Below are 17,811 nucleotides of genomic sequence, written 5' to 3' on the forward strand. Positions count from 1 at the left end.
CCATACCAACTCAGGTCCACCCTGGGCACAGCCTCTGACTGTGCCAGTGTCTGGGTCAAGAGCTATAACACAACTTACAATCAATCTTCCTTTTTTACTTAGTTTAACAGAAGGTGAACTCAAGAACGAGATAGAGTCGCTAAAAGAGCAACTAGGCCAGTGTCAGAGTCAGTTGTTTACTTCGTCAATAGTGCCAGCCATACACAAGGAAGGGTTAGTATTTGTTGTGAGGTCATCATTTACTTTTACCATCTTCACTTGCCACACAGGGCCACACTTACAGAGACTGTTTCATATATTTAAAATGCTTAAACACCCAAGTTGAAGAAAAAACTCTTGCCTGGGTGTCATTAGAGTTTAGTTCCTTATTATAGAAATGGTCAGTGGTAAATCACTCTTTAGGTTACAATGGTGTTAGATCTAACTCAGGGCTTGCTTCATGGGTTTTGTACTGACATCCAAAAGCAACTTTACAAGGCTTGAAATTGTATTATAGAAAACCAACATACGGTATGGTGGGATATGAAAGTATCATGAAGTTCAACATCTAAACGTCACAATGCTCTTTGTGATACATACAAAGTGTTTGCAAGGTGGTTTCTAAATTTTTTTTTTTTTTATTAGTAACAATATTTATCAAATTATTCAAATTTTATGTCTGTAAAGTTTCTTTTGGACATCAGTATAGATGGATGTCCCTAGTGGACCTGTTGGGTTTTGTGTGTTCCAACCAGTGTGGTATGACTGGTGTATCTGAGGACATGATATCAGATATTCTACATGTGGGAAGTGCGTATAAAAGTCTGCTTGTTGCCAGTCACTAAGTGTAGTCGATGTGACAGGATTGAGCTTCTTCTCTCACTCTCTAGATCATGTTTCATTGTTAGACATCTAATCACTATTATAAAATGTCCAGATGTCAATAAACTTTCTCCTCTCTTTTTTCTAATTACATGATTATACAGTTATTTTCTCTACTCTTTCATTAATTATCATGTTCTACAGAAATCTGTTTTTGATTTATAAAGATTAAAATATTTTAAGTTATAATTTTCGTTAGATGTATCACGCAATAATTTTGGTACATTAGGTCTTTGTTTACAGAATGCTTAATTATAATCTCATTTAAAATGTGTGCTGAAATGTAGATAATATATTTCTTCTATTTTCAGAGCTTGTGTTACTGATGTACACTCCTTTGATAAAATATTCGAATTGGAATCAGTAAGTACATGTACAGTACTACTACATTCTATCCAGACAATATTGTGCAACAGAAGGAAGGAAATGTTTTATTTAACGATGCACTCAACACATTTTATTTACGGTTATATGGTGTCAGACTTATGGTTGAGGACCACCCAGATATTGAGAGGAAATCCGCTATCACCACTTCATGGGCTACTCTTTTCTATTAGCAGGAAGGGATCTTTTATGTGCACCACCCCACAGACAGGGTAGTACATACCACATCCTTTGATATGTCATTTGTGATGCACTGGCTAGGAGAAATAGCCCATTGGGCCCACCGACGGGGATCGATCCCAGACCGGCCATGCATAGACCGAGTGCTTTACCACTGGGCTACGTCCTGCCCCATATTGTGCAACAGAAGTCTTCTATAATATAGCATTACCCTTGAAATGTTTGTCAGTTATACAAAACATTTTACCTTTATTCAACTCTTTTGGCATCTGAAGTGGTGTACCGTTAATACATTTATGCCAACAATATATGTTGGTAGGCAGCTAGTCTTCATACACTTTTTTAATAAATGATTCTACCTGCAATTAAACAAGAGAATGTGTATTATGATATATTTATGACAATTTGCAGCAGTTAATGGTAATATGAAATACATCCGTTGACCAAGTGGCATACTAAAATTTATTGCAGACATAAGTAGATTGAAGAGCTTTGTGTCAACTATATAGCTGAAATATCTTGTCATTTTTAAAAGAATATTTATGATTCACTGTTTGTACATAAAACTTATGCATGTAATATATTGTCATTTTCAAAATCATTACTTTACAGGTACTCAAGGCTAAAGACGAAGAAATTGTAAATCTTCAGAGCAAAGTGGTATGTATTACACTAATCCAGTCCAAACTAAAAATTCTCATCCACTGACGCTTGTCCATCCATTGTAAATGGATTTATAAACATTGGTGGCAGATTTTGTCAACAATTTTGATTAATATTTAGTAAAGCTATTGCTTTCCACCCTAAGAAAAGCAGTGCAGGGTGGTACATGTATTTTGCTAATCCGTGCAAAATTAAAGTTCTTATGTCATTTAGGCTTCTGAATTGATTTATGAAAAAACATTCTGTCATATTTCTGCAATTTTAAATCGGGGCTCACCCTGCACAGTGCCATATTAGCCAAATGCTAATTTATATACAAAGTGGCTAAAACATTTACTCTTTGGTTAATAAAATATTCCTTGAAGGTAGTACTAAACTAAATAACTTCCGGCTGGGTCAAAGTTCGAGGTGCACCCAACTTTTGATAGAGAAGTGAACACCACAAGTCCTGTGATTGGTTATAAATGTGAGTGTGTTGGTTGTAAAAAATATTAGTTTCATCTGGGCTAAAAATGTATGCAATTTTATTTCATCTAGTACCACTGTGTCAAGTAGCCTTGTGCTTGGAACATGTATGGGGTACCTGTAAAAAAAAAGTACTCAAATTTTGTGCGGAACTAGGGTAATCATAGACGCTACCCGTTATCTCAGAAATGAGCAGCTTGACACCCATTTTTTTGTGATTCACTTTAAGGGTGAGGGGTGGTAGTATTTATATCCGTGGCATTTATGTCGATTGATACGTTGCAGGTAGGAGGTTTAGCCACATATGTTACTATTATCGTCTATGGGATTTGATTTGGTAGTATACACCCTGAATTAGCCACTTTAATTAATTTTCAAGGAAATTCTCTACATATCTGAAAATTGGCTAAACCAAAATTTGTTCTGGAGTGAGCCCTGTAAATTAATTCTTAGTTTAGCATTTTCAGCATTCAAGGCCATAGATATATTTTGAAATCGGGTAGCGGGGGATACCTCCCAAATGGGGGAGGGTTGCAAATATAGTTGGATAAAAACATTTTAGAATGTTTTTGGTCTCAGCACTCCAACTCATCCATAAGATTATACGGTATATGAAGTATTCAGGTAACCAAATGCAAACTTCAGATTCTCACCCCATTGAGACACACAATGCATTTTGATTACCACTGTGTGAAAGGTCATGCTCTATTCATATTTGTTTATATTTCAGATGGCACTCTCCATGTCAGCCAGCACACGGACCATAGCTCAAAACAAAGTCTCCATCACAAGGTTTGATCACTTTCTTTGTCAGCAGGTTTTCAAATTGGTATCAGTATATTTGAACTTGTCGTAGAGCTGTTCCAGAATTATTTTCATGGAAGTGGTGAGGGGGTTGGGCGGAACAAATTATTTAAATCATGTGTTGTATGTATGCATAGGTTAAATGATATAGCAGAACCATCAGGCATAAAATAATACATACAATCATATCTCTACTACCATCGATTCTTTAGTTTGGTTATCAGAAACTGTGCTTCATTGTCCTCCTTTGACTCATTAAAAAATACTCTCTTTTTTAATAAATATTTTGTGTTATGTTAGTCCTTTAAAAAATAAAATAATGCAGCTGTTTTGTATTATTCAGAGATATAGACTTGAAAGTTTCCGTGCAATGATTTGTGAAAACGTTTCATATTTTTATCAGTTGCAGTGTTGGAGACTTGGTGCTTCTGTGCCTAGATGAGAGACATGACCAGTATGTTGTGTTCACCATTGGAACAACACTTCATTTCCTACACACCGAATGTCTCGAACTTCTTGGACTGAAAACAGGTAATTATTTCACACTTTGATTCTTTATCGTTTTCTTTTTTTTTCATTGTTCAAAGTTGGACAGATAAAGATACATGTAGGTTGGACCAACGGTATGTGTAAAAGCAACAAAATTAATTAACTCAATTTTTGGGGTAGCAGTAAAATCTGGAATTAAAACACATTCCAGAGGATCTTCATGTTAAGTACTCTATTTCTGTTATAATTATGATAAATGCAGCCATCAATTCATAATGTGCAGAAGTGACATCAAACATACTTTATTTTTCACAATGTTTTACAGGTCAAGGTGAAAGTCGCAAATCGTGGGTGCTAGCTGAAATTATAGACAAGGAGTACTGTCAAGCTAAAAAGGTATATGTTTTCAATTTTTACATATATCTGGGTAATAATTAAAAATATTGTTATGAACATTGATTCTGTATTTTTAAAACATTTTATACTAATTTTGTTACTGTTATATATTGATAAATGCCCCTCAAAATTCAAAATAATTCTTATAAATGAAAAACAATACTAAAAATATAGTTTGAAATTCATAAATTATTTTTCTTAATGATATTAAGTTTATTGAAAAGTAATACTCAATTGGTTTGTTTTAGTTATGCAATCCATTCAGAATCTAGTAAGTCATATATCAATAGAAAATTTGTAATTATATAAATATGTTCAATTTTTTTTTTTTAAATTCCATTTTATAAACAACTTCATTTGCATCAAAAGATGATAACAAATTATTTCTTAACCACTTGTTAAAAATACCAATGAAAGATGGTTAGGCATAAAACTGTGTCATGTTAGCTTTTTCAAAATATTGCTACTAGACACTGTGTTTGCACATTTTGGGGGGGGGGGGGGGGGGGGGGAGCACGACGTAGCCCAGTGGTAAAGTGTTCGCTTGATGCGCAGTCGGTCTAGGATCGATCCCTATCGGTGGGCCCACTGGGCTATTTCTCATTCCAGCCAGTGCTCCACAACTGGGTTAACAAAGGCCGTGGTATGTACTATCCTGTCTGTGGAATGGTGCATATAAAAGATCCATTGCTGCTAATCGATAAGAGTAGTCCATGAAGTGGCGACAGCGCATTTTTTCTCTCAATATCTGTGTGGTCCTTAACCATGTGTCTGACGCCATATAACCGTAAATAAAATGTGTTGAGTGAGTCGTTAAATAAAACATTTCCTTTTTCTTCCTTTTGCACATTTTTCAGCCTCAAAATCGATTCAAAGTTCCAGTGGGTACCAAGTTCTACCGAGTGAAAGCAAAACCGTGGGTTCGGGAACAGCCTCGCCGAGAGACGGCAAGTCAAGAAGCAGCTAGTTCCTCATCATAAACCTTAAAAAACCTACAACATTTTAAACCTGCCATCCTGGAAATCTTCCATTTCATAAGTAATAAGTGCGATATGACCATCTTCATCCACTTAATTCTGTCTACACTGGGTTTTCTAACCTGGGATAAACATCTATACAGTAAAACATGCAGAGGATTATACAAGCTCTGCAAGGACCGAAAGCTTTGTGTTCATCCTGGATGATCTGGACTTCATTTTCTGTGTGTAGACCTACAACTGATATTAAATTGTAGTGTCATGAGGACACTACAGTGATTTAACAAGATGTAAATTAACATGGTTGTCTTTGACCCAGGAGGAAATACCATCTGTGTAGACGAACAGTATCTGGCCTTAATAAACTCAAATATCTTTGAAAGTGTTGAGGCAAGAATAAAGTTGATGGTAATTTAAAAAAAAATATTATTATAAAATCACAATACTTCTGGCTTCTTTTTTTTTTCTTGTGATAAAAAAGATGAACTTTTCTGTGTTTTAATATTGTCTTAGGTCATCAGGGTTTCTTACTCGAACACTTGGTTTTTCTAAAACTGTAGTGATGACCTTTTGGTTATGCTTATATTGCAAATAAGAGTTCACGGTTTGTAAGTATTTTTGTTAGTGAGTGTACATGTGTATTATATTTGGAAGTATTTAAGATCAGCTGAATGTGTTCGTGAGTGAAATTATTGTAACTCATTTATAAATTTATAAAATTATTAAATAAATGTAATGTAGTTTTGCCTTTTTGTGAATTTTTTTTTTTCTGAGATACATATTTGATTCTATTATGAATAAAACATATTACATGTATCAATAGGCAATACAATGTAACTGTTCTACTAATAAAATGAATCCATGCTAACAATTATTTTAGAGGTTGTTTTGTAACGAGAATCCTATTATATGATTTACCAGTATATAATTGTAGCCCATTAAAGCCCATTCTGTCTTATAGACCTACTGTAAAATACAGGTTATCATACATAACAAATTCATAGGGCAGATGCTAGATAGGCAAACTAGTAGATCATGGGGTTTAATGATACATTCAAGTCTTCGATCATTTTTCATTTACATGTACTTTGATCATGTCTTGCATTATGTCGAACGCATTACTATGAAAACCAACTTACTACTATTATAAATGTAGTTAATGTTATATGATGAGGTGCCACACGACATATCAAACTCTTTTAAAACAGGGTTGATATCGATTCCTTTAAACGATTACCAATCATTAATATAACATTGTAACTACTAGTCACAGAATAATATTACTTACAGTTTTTATTTTTAGATGCATCTCAAATTTAGTTGCTGGAGTGTTATGTTATAATTGTTTGTGTTACATATTGCATGAATGGTTGTTTTGGAAAACATTTATATAAAAGTAAAATTTGGTTATAAATTTTATTATCATGTACATACATTTTATTAATAGATTCTTGTAAATACCTTTTAATTATATAATATATACATCTATATATATATTCGTGGGAACAAAAATTACAATAAAAAGTTGCTCTGAAAATTTTACTAGTTTTGAATGTTCTTTTGTTTACAGGTTTACAAGCCAAGTAATAACAAAATCAAAATGTTTGTTTAATAAAAATTTAGAGAATTTACCATTTATTTGTTATGTTAAAATACATTTTATTTATTTTAGTGAGCTTACAGGAAACAAAATTAATTTTAATGTTGAAAGTAAAATATCCTTACATATATGTATTGGTAATAGTACACTTTTTAATTAAAGTGTTTTCCAATAAAATGATATTTGTGCTGTGCTGTAAGACGGGTCAGTGTGATACTCCCCTAATTTAACAGGGTTATGATACAATTTAATTTCATTTTGCTACCCATTGAAGATTCAAACACCATCCCAGATGTTAATAAGCTAGTACAAGCAAGTGGAAATGCACTGTTACCATACATACAAGGAGACTATTTTTAACAATCTTTGTATTTATTCATGTTAAAACTCAGTCCTAGGTACAAACGTTTGCCGTATGGAATGTCTATCCAGGACGTATGTTACTGAGAGAACAGTCGGTGCAGCAGCCATGCAAGCTGGTACTAAGATATGAACCAAAACATCCACCAACATTGAGAGCCAATAGCTTAACCATTGCATCAGAGGCTATATATTGTTAACAGGTTATAGATACTTTTTCAGTCATAAAAGTACACACCACAACCTTCTTATACCATTCTGGGCAGATGGCAACAATGGGCCATGAACAGTGTACCTACCATCTTGAAGGTTAGTGTTGTGGCTAGTGTTACTGTGTAACATTAAGATTAATAAAGTTACAATGCAAGGATCTCGAAAATAGAGACAGCAGAAATTGTTTCATTGCTTAGAAGATTTTTCATAAAGATTAGCCGTACAATTTATATGTGATGATGTTGCATTTTCTTTTTGGAAAACAATGTTGCAGCCACTGGATTAGCCATAATTTTATGTTGGGAGGGAGCAACGAATTTGCTACATGTAGGTCACACTTTTAAAGGGGTTCTCATCATTTAAATTGCATAAAATGAATACTAGGTGCTGTTAGGCTGACAAAATTACTGCATAATACAGGTCTGTTGGAGTGTTCTTTAAAGGGTGGGGGATTAAAATATAAAAAGTATGCTATATATACATAGTACATGCTTGCATATCCCCCCAAAAATAAGAACTGAATGCATGTCTGTGACAGGGTATGAGCCCTCCCCTAGAAAATGTTATATATTGACCCACTTTAGGTTTTGAAAAAAAAAATGTGGAGAGGCTATGCCAGTAGTTACAGCTTTGATATAAACTTGAGGTACAAGTACTTATGGTCTTACAAGTATTTCCAACTCTATTGGGGGGGGTGGGGGGAAGAGGGGGGTTTCCAGTAAAATAACTGACAAATCTTGTGGTACATGTATTCTCTATAAACAAATAAAATAATTACTGTTTATGACAATTAATTATAACATTATATTCTGTGAATTCGGTTGCTTATATTTACATGTAGGTGTTAAAGTTTGTTTCCCTGAGGCAGGTAAAAAACAAAACAGGATTATCTCTTACCTTGCAATGTGGGCTATTTGGAACTAATGTTATTGTTTTTAAACAGCATGTCATTGAATGGTAGATAACAACAACAACACAAGCCAAAATCCTTGTATATTTATTTTAATAACATGAATAACATAACAAATGGTAAAGGTATATTTAACAAGAACAGAATATGTTAAAATATAATATATTAACGGCACTTTATGAATAGTGATGATTGAAAAATTCTTTAAATTAATAATCTATATCAATACTAATCAAACTATTTCATTCTATAATTAGTGAAGGATAGCACAGCTTGCCTATACAATAAGTTATAAACATTATCTTCTACTAAAAGAATGGGAAAAAAGACACTGCATATGATTTATGTTGGTAGCCATATTTACATGCAAAAAGAAGTTGCATATATCGAGTTATTAACTTTAAACAAGTCTTATACATGTATCCCAGAGGGCAAACTTCTGATTTAATATGCATTTAATAACCATGTGAGGCTGGTTTCAAGAACAATCATGTAAATTCATAATGTATTGTTACGAAAGTATTGCGAGAGGTCAACAGAAGCCAAAATTGCATATAGAAAGTATTGTGATGACAGCTAACTCAAGGGTCAGGATGAAAGAAAAATTTAATGAGTGCTGAACAGACACTGTGGCCCACAATATGGCCAAAGACCACAACTATTTACACTACCGGTATATTTTTCTATATAGTGTTGGCATAAGCGTATGAGAAACTGGATAAAACCTCAAATTCAGGCAAAAATTATGGATATTCGGACAAAATATGCTAATCTGAAACCTTTTTACCAGTATTTCCATCATTCTACCCTTAAAATGTGTAGAGATTTGTTTGCAACCCTATATAGCTATTTGGTAGTAATGCTATTATGAATAAATGTTATGCAGATTCTGGCATTTTCGTTTAATTTGGGCAAAAACCAGCCTGCCCCACTATAAAATGGGAGCCAGTATGCCTATGAGCATTAGTGACTATAGCACTTTTATTAATATCAGTAGGCCCATGGATTTTTTTATGCACCTTTCCCTAGTGGGGGCAACACACCGTAAAAAGGACAAACTGTTGTTTAGTATTTTTCTCCAAGGATATTGGTTTAAACACACCAACTAAACCTGGCTGGAGTGCACCTATTTTACAGAAAAAGCACTACTTTTGCATGGGTCAGAATTGCCACAAAAAAGTCTTCAATGACAAAAAGTTACACATGTTTCTGTGGCCATATTAAAATAAGTATCAACAATCCTGTTGACTTGAGCATTAGCATAATCAAACCAATTCACCTATAAGTTGTTTCTTGTATTTATAGTTAGTTCTGGAGAATATCTAAAGTATTTATTCCATGCAATATGTAAGATGTTAAAATTGGATCAGCTTGCAACTATTGTTTCCCCACACATGCTGAAGAAATTCAAAATACATTTAATCACTTTAAAAACTAAAACTGTGAATTAAACTTAAATTATATCCATATTTAAATTGTCATTTATTTCTTAAATTGTACAGATCAACATTTCTGCGAATTGCATCACAACTGATATCATGGTTAAGACTAAAAACTTACATGAAAGATGGATAAAATTGTCAGGCTACTCCATAGACAAAACATGAATTTAAAATGGCATACCATTAACAAACACTGCTAACTGCTCGCAGAGCTCGTCAACCTAATCAAAGTGTAAACCTATGTAACATTATAATATAATGGAAACATTTCCAGATAAATAATACTTAAGCAAACCAGTTGTTCTGTGGCAGACAAGACATCAGATAAGTCTTGCATTGTTCATGTAAACATACCAAACAAGCATTTTCGGACATTCGCCAGCTGTTGTTTTTGCTGAAAGAGATATTGGCATATTTAACAAATGGCCAAATACAAAAGTAACAATATAAGTGTTATAATGCTGATGTATGAACCCCTCACATATAGAACTATATACTAGAGTCTGGATATTTTTGTTCACTCATTACCTGACCCATCCTGAGGTTAATGTAATATTTCAAAACCGATTTATAAATCGGTGCAAACAGTATTTCAAGAAATATGTTAAAAAAGTAATTTTCAACAACTTATAAAATGGTATTCATAAGTAATCAATTTGAAACTATTACTTGGTGAATGAAAAGGTGGCAATCTAATTAAAATTAGCTCCACTATTACATGTGGATCTAACAGCAGCCAGTTGGAGCTCATGTCCACCAATCAAAGCCTTACTTGCAGAATCATGCCAGTGATTTAAAAATAATTTGAAAACATTCTGAATTATCCTGAGAGTATACGACATGTTTCGTGTGAATTTCGAATGCCTTAAAACATGTTTTATTTTATAAAATAAATAATTTGTAATGTAAAACTGAAGAACGATTTAGTTGGGTTTTTTAATAAAAAAAAAAAAACAATTTTTAAAAGTAAAATTGAAGACTAATAACCCATCCCGTACGTATTGGTATGGTTCGCTGTACTGCGACCACTAAAATAGACTTGCCCGATATTTTTAGAATTTGTATGCTCTCAAATAACGTTATAAAAGGCGAAGTGTGATTGGTCAATATTTAAATTATTATTTACAGACGAAATGTTACCTGGACATTGGAGACTACGCAGTGTTGTTGATTAAAATTACAATGTAGTTCTGCTGGTCTAAATAAGGCATTTGTAATTCACATGAAACATATCGTATACTCTCAGGATAATTCGGAATGTTTTCAAATTATTTTCAAATCACTGGCATGATTCTGCAAGTAAGGTTTTGATTGATGGACATGAGCTCCAACTGGCTGCTGTTAGATCCACATGTAATAGTGGAGCTAATTTTAATTAGATTGAAAAGGTGGGGAAATGTGGACATTTTAGACTAAATATACTTACAGAATCAAATAACAGTTTTTTCTGTAGTTCTGCAATATCCTTTTTCAAAACATGTGAAAAGTTGTGCTGAAACAAAAACATATTTCCAACAGTTAACTTTTATATGGCCTAAAAGCATACAATTCCTGTACTCCCAACAGATCTAACATTATGAACATCATTACCAGATTATAATTTTCTCATTTTTAATTGATAATTTATAGTTAATTTCAGCCTTTAATCTCTGTTATAATGGATGTCTTTATTTGCTGAATGCTTTAGTGCAACTGATCAAATCAGTCATGTTATTTCAAATCGTCATAAAGATTGCTACTTATAAAATGCATAATTTGAAGATTATTCCGTATAATGGTTTGTAGGCTAAATCTGTTCCAAAATTAAGCCTTTGCTATTCAGTAGAGTAAATTCCACCCCCCATTTCCCCCAGATCTTCCACCCTAGGTCATTTCCTACCATTTTCAGCTGCCGGTAATAGTTTGCTTCCTAATAATTACAAGATAACCCAAAGTTGCTGATGTACCTTTAGCATTTGTGCTGCTACAAGAACTTCCAGAGGAACTCCAACCCGTTTTGGATTACGTCCAATAGCCAATGATTAAAAAATCAATGTGCTCTATTGGTGTTGCTAAACAAAACAGAACGAGCAAGGCAGCATAGCAGAAGAAAATCAAGTTTTCCACATTTCATGTGGAACTGCCATGACAGAGTTGGTAGGCCTAGAGGATAGCCTCCCATTAACCACTGTGAGAGATGGCATCAATAATAGCAAATACAGGTGCTTACCACCCAATGATTTTTTTTTTAATAAGTCTTGAAGAAAGAGCAGGTGCAAAGTGAAGTCACTGTGATCCAAGCACTGGCAGAAAAAGACCAACCACTTGAATGTCGCATGTCCAAACTGCAGAATATTCTAATAGATTTTGACAACCGACCAGTGTTGAAATTATTGCCTGTAATTGCCCACGATCTTCAAATATGATCTGCTGTTGATATTTTGATCAATAAAATGTTTGAAATGAAAGAAATCTGTGGCCATTAACACATTAATAGTGTACTTTTATTATGGGGATGGAAATGACTGGGAAGATGCCCTTGAATTCTGCAGAAGAATGACAATAAGTTAAACATAAAAATCATTGAAGAAATTACCTGCAAATGTCTGTCGTTTTTCTCAGCCACCTTCATGTCTTGATGCAAAGAATCATGGATACATTTTATATTTGTTAATCTGTTAAAGAAGAAAACCAAAAAACTACCCCAGATATCTAGGTAACTAGGTGACAATGTTTTCCAGAAACGAAAGTACCGGTATCCTTTTTTGATTTAAAGACCGGAATATTTACTTATTATTTTATAGGTAAAATTACCACGATATTAACACCACCCCGCTATTGTGGATTACAACCAGTAAAGTCCGTCCCATTGGTGGTTTTAGTGCATTTCGACCCCGCCAAAATGACCATAGTATGATAGCAAATTTCTGCATTTTTTGTTTAAACAAGTGTTGAAAAGTCACACATCTAATGGTTTCTTTGTTCTCACTGATTGTTAACAAATAACAGGTAGTACAGTCAAAAAGTAATCATGTTAGTTTAGTTTGTGGAAATCATGTCTAAATCAAAAAGGGATACCGGTACTTTCGTTTCTGGAAAACATTGTCACCTAGTTAATATTAATGAGAGATGTAACGTGCTGATTGGTTGTTTTCATACTGCAGTCAGTCAAGTGACCCACATGCCTGCACACATTCCGATTACAGTGACATGCTAAGTAAACACAATTGTAAAGAAACACACTGACCATACAAATTATGTAACTTATAAAGCGGAGCATCACTGCAATTAATTTTAATGCCCAGCCCAGAACTTTGATTACTCTAAGTTGAAGATATACATTTACTGTTATCCCAATGAGACAAGACGAAGCTAATTGTTAATTTGAATATCACTCCATCACGGTGACTGACTAATCCAATAAGTAACAAAACAAGTATTATTTAGAGAGGCGACACTGACAAACCGAGTTGTGTCAAAGGGCAGAAAACCAAACATGAATGTCATAGTTGTATTATCATTATTTCAATATACAACATCGTTATTAGAAATAGGAACTCCAAAGAAAGGGAAAATATGCTGCGAACGAACTTTGAAGCGAAAAATTAACTTAAGAAATGCGAGTGCAGGAAAAAGTCAATGCAAGCTTGCAGAGACATTTGGTATTGGTAAAACACAAGTGCAGTCAATACTGAAAATCAAGCTGTTTATGTCAAATGCTCTTCCAACCAACAATAGGCAAGTTTTTCATATTCAGCTTACAATGATAGTAATCCACTAATAAGACCACCCTGCTAATAAGACCACCATATTTATTAAGTCCAATCAGTTGTCTTAATAGCGGGGTTTCACTGTACTAATAATGACTGGTAATACAGTTTGGGAAGTCTAGTTTTAGTGCCACAACATACCATGTTGGTAACCTTATTGGAAGTATTTTGGGTTTATCATAACTAAACTGAATGTTGGGTATTAACTGTCAAACAGACACAAATAATACTACACACTGTGCCGTTAAACACATTTAAAATACTATTCTAATATTTTAAGGAGCATACATAATAAATATGACATAATATGTAAGAAAATACATATCAACCTCTAACTGACAACATGCATTGAACTAGTTATTAACTCTTGTGTATGGAAACAATGTCTCACCTGGTTTTCTGAGAAACCTTGTTCTGTTCAAGAACCTTCAGCTGTGATTTGAAGAAAATCTACAAACATAAATTTCATTTTATTACAAAACATGAAGATAAACCATGCACGAACATTAGAAATAATCCTCCATATGTTTGGGTACATACCTTTGCAACATACATTATTTAGTACTTTTATTTATTTTAACTTTTCTTAAATAAACTAATGCATGATAGAATATTGGCAAAAAACATTTTTGAAAAAAACAAACATTATGTTGAGATACAAAATCATAAGTGCCAACTACATCCTTCGTATACTATTGTAATTAAGTAGAAAAAATGTATGTATTAAACACACTACCATAGCCTGATCTTCAGCACTTTTTAAAGCAGCTATATCTTTTTCCAGTTCCTGGAGTTCTCCAATAATGTTTTCTGTAAAGTTACTCATGATTGTTTTTCTGAAGAAAATATAAATTGATTTTAGAGCATTTATATAATCTTAAGTGTACATGAATCTTTACAAAACAAAAACAGAGTTCCTTTTGCTGTATATTCTATTATATACACATACATGAAACAAAATAATACCCCTGTATCATGCAGTAAACATAATTGGGATTTTATTAGGAAATTAGTAAAATTATTTAAAGAAAAAAAATTAGTATGTTGGTTTTTAGACTGAAAAGATACCTACCTAACTTGTTATTTTATATAATGTATATTTTAATGTTAACTTAAAATGGTCCAAATGACATGAGATTTAAAAATAAATAAATTATATATTAAAATTTTATTGCTAAGTTAGTGCATTTCCAATAACATATAAAAATGTACAGCAAATTATATATTAATTAAAATTTAAAATAACCTTGTTTGACTTTGCTGATTCCACAGCTGACCAAAATGTTTTCCAGTTGATTTCAAGACCCCACTTGTAACCATTTCCAGCTGACATTTCTTTTGCTAAAATTGCCCAAATACATTTGATAAATTTAATATTATATATTAAATAACTTATTTAGCAATAGATATCAATTGTACTGTAGGAAAAATTAATCAATAGCATTAAACATCAGAGGCGGATCCAAGGGGGAGGGACCATGCCCCCCCCCCCCAAAAAAAAACCCCCAAAACAATGCCCTTTTAACAAGTTGATCTATGTGCTCTTATTCCTGTTCCCACGCATAAAATATTTCTTGGAACTGCCCAATAACACTAGTAAATGATTATTCAATATATTCAAATCTTGTCAAAGGACATAAAGTTCCAAGTATGGCAAAAAGTGACAAAACCAATCAGTTTCATTTACTTTAATTAATTTTAAGTTCTTTTACTTTACTGGACTTATGTTATTGGTTAGTACTTAATAAAAATGAAGTCAGTTGATTGGTCTTGTACCTGCTCAATGAGCTGTTCACTCGCTCCAGGATTGGACCAATATCACTGTGATATGATTCCAATATCTACCTTTCATAAATCTGAAGACTTAACTTCTGTATATCTGTGATCAGTTTGAATAAACAACTCAACTTACAATCAAAGCATTATATACAACAAAATACACTACATATCAATATCTAATATATGATTTAATTATATATACTAAAAATACCTTTATTTGCTGTTGTAAATCAATACCAAATGTTTTGACAAGTGTACCGATTCCACCAATATCAGTGTCTGGCAGTGCAATGTCCAGGTCAGCAACATCATCAGACAAGGATGTCGGACTACCATGCAGTGATGACTTTGGTTGATTATCACATTCCTCGGATACATAGTTTGTCTTCACAATGCTGTGTGAAGAACCGTTTCTCTTTTGTGGTGACACTTTTTTGAAATTCTCTAAACAAATGTATAATAATCAATAAATTAACATCTCATTAATACATCAAGGGTATCTGACTAACTATTAATTAAGTAACTACAGCTGGCACATATTTAAGACATAATTTTTACTGTAATAGGTAATATATTATACATAATGTATAAGTAAATACTTAAATACTAATTAAAAATAAACAAACAATTATATATGACAGAAAAACATTTCAAAGTTGTCTGCAAACCACCCTCCTAAAAAATAATTCAAAATAAATCACATACAAAACCCAACCCAACAAACAAAAAATACACGAACAAATACATATTCAAGATATTTCACAAATTATAAAGTTGTCATTCAAAGTTCAATAAAATATTTACCATTTTGAGCAGTTTTAAATAATTTTCGGGGAATAAGCTGGGAAGTATTCTGTAATTCAGATGAAGAAGATTCATCTTCATTTTCTTCAGAAGATGAAGCTATATCCTGGTATTATTAAAGAAATATACAACAATGAACTTTCAGTGATTAATACAATTTTTTAAACAGTACTAACTGAAAACTGTACAATTTATGCAAAATGGTACACAAAACATTTTAGGTATCATATAATAAAGTTAAGACCACTAAAGTTACAAAGGATACTGGGTATTTTCTCTTCAAAGTTGATTTACTGGGTCTGATGGTTGATGATGGACCTGAAATCCAAAGAATCAATGATTCATTTAAGAAGGTTAAGTTCAACAAAAGCTGTCTGTACCATTTCAACTAATGTGAAACTGAACAATAAAACATTAAAAACAAGAAAATAACTGAATAAACATAATATACATCTACTTGTATTCAAGTTATTTTACATAATCATTTATTTATCTGGTTGTTGTCAAAATTTGTGCTTAAAAATTATCAACAGTAGGCTCAGATTAAAAACTTTATTTTTGCTTTATTTGAATTGTATTTTATAATTATAACATACCTGATACAATACCAATAGGAACAGCAATCAAGTTTTTTTCAGTTCTCAGGAAACTGGACACTGGTGATTCCTGAACATATTAAGAATTTTTAAAGAAGGAAAACAAATAGATAATCAGACACAAACTTAATGAAATTCAGAAGTTCAAAACGTTTTTAAAAAGTACTTAAATCTTTAACCTGCTTATTAACTTCAAGAGCTTATTTACAAATAAAATGTGTTGATCACAGTGATTATACATGCATGTAAATGGATTTAAAATGAAGCACTAGATTAATATTAACAATATTTATCAGGAATAAATTGTCATGGCTTCTGTAAAACAGTATCCCCCAGTAAATTGTTGTTAACTATATGTAACACTATATGTAACTGATGTGAAAAATCCACAGGAATTTTAGAAAGATATTACAACTGGTCTACCTACCACAACTCTTTCACAATTAAAATTAAAATAAAACAACAAACCACATCAGCCTGCATTGTGGAAGAAAGGACACTTTTCCAACTAAACCGGTCACTTTTTAGTGAAGAATGTTTAGAGATGGTTGATCCAAGTTTAACACTGATAACATCACAATCTTTTGCAGACTGAAGAAAAAAAATATAGGCTACAGCACACTTATTATACAAACATACAAATTAATTATACTACAACGTGATAAAATATTCCAGCAACATTATAAATCACAAATAGCTGAGGTATATTTCAATTAAACGATTGTTCTTAATGTTGTAAATGATTAAAGGATATAACTGAGGATATGAAATTAAAACACTCCAGGCCTCTAATTTGTTCAAACATTCGTCCGTCTGTCCATCCATCCATTCATGCTTGTTTAACTCCCCCCCCCCCCCCCCCGAAATGCACCATTACAGGTATTGATATTTGCATATTGAATTTCTAATTAAATCAGTAGAGATTTAGCAGGATTAACAAAAACCAGGAGTTGGTTCACTATCAAATACAAACTGACAGAATTAAAATTAACTGACCCACAAAAAAAGAAGATAAGAGTAAATAGTCTTTAAAGTGTTTGTGTGTGTGTTTGTATGTATAAATAAATTTTGTCAGTTTGATATATAAACAAATGTTTTTCACTACCACAGCAAAGGAATACTAGATTTTTTAAAATCAA

At 32.6% G+C, this 17,811-nt stretch overlaps 2 protein-coding genes across 3 annotated transcripts in view; one reads left to right on the forward strand and one right to left on the reverse strand.

Moving 5' to 3' along the window:
• LOC121374347 (RB1-inducible coiled-coil protein 1-like) overlaps positions 1-6,847 on the forward strand; it is a 34,687-nt gene extending 27,840 nt beyond the window's left edge. For both annotated transcript variants that reach the window (XM_041501420.1, XM_041501421.1), the window contains 7 exons: positions 103-213; positions 1,173-1,224; positions 2,038-2,085; positions 3,284-3,345; positions 3,761-3,888; positions 4,172-4,242; positions 5,100-6,847. In XM_041501420.1, coding sequence (XP_041357354.1) covers positions 103-213; positions 1,173-1,224; positions 2,038-2,085; positions 3,284-3,345; positions 3,761-3,888; positions 4,172-4,242; positions 5,100-5,222 — 595 coding nt within the window. In that variant the 3' untranslated portion in view covers positions 5,223-6,847. The remainder of the gene's footprint in view (positions 1-102; positions 214-1,172; positions 1,225-2,037; positions 2,086-3,283; positions 3,346-3,760; positions 3,889-4,171; positions 4,243-5,099) is intronic.
• A 1,531-nt stretch (positions 6,848-8,378) lies between these two features.
• LOC121375304 (synaptonemal complex protein 2-like) overlaps positions 8,379-17,811 on the reverse strand; it is a 34,224-nt gene continuing 24,791 nt past the window's right edge. The window contains exons 12-22 of the mRNA XM_041502686.1: positions 17,141-17,263; positions 16,673-16,742; positions 16,342-16,394; positions 16,077-16,182; positions 15,484-15,716; positions 14,740-14,834; positions 14,230-14,329; positions 13,885-13,943; positions 12,320-12,398; positions 11,171-11,236; positions 8,379-10,138 (exon numbers count right to left, since the gene is read on the reverse strand). Of these exons, the coding sequence (XP_041358620.1) occupies positions 10,085-10,138; positions 11,171-11,236; positions 12,320-12,398; positions 13,885-13,943; positions 14,230-14,329; positions 14,740-14,834; positions 15,484-15,716; positions 16,077-16,182; positions 16,342-16,394; positions 16,673-16,742; positions 17,141-17,263 (1,038 nt within the window). The 3' untranslated portion in view covers positions 8,379-10,084. The remainder of the gene's footprint in view (positions 10,139-11,170; positions 11,237-12,319; positions 12,399-13,884; positions 13,944-14,229; positions 14,330-14,739; positions 14,835-15,483; positions 15,717-16,076; positions 16,183-16,341; positions 16,395-16,672; positions 16,743-17,140; positions 17,264-17,811) is intronic.

This window comes from Gigantopelta aegis, chromosome 6, assembly GCF_016097555.1.
Source record: "Gigantopelta aegis isolate Gae_Host chromosome 6, Gae_host_genome, whole genome shotgun sequence".
NCBI lineage: Eukaryota > Metazoa > Mollusca > Gastropoda > Neomphalida > Peltospiridae > Gigantopelta > Gigantopelta aegis.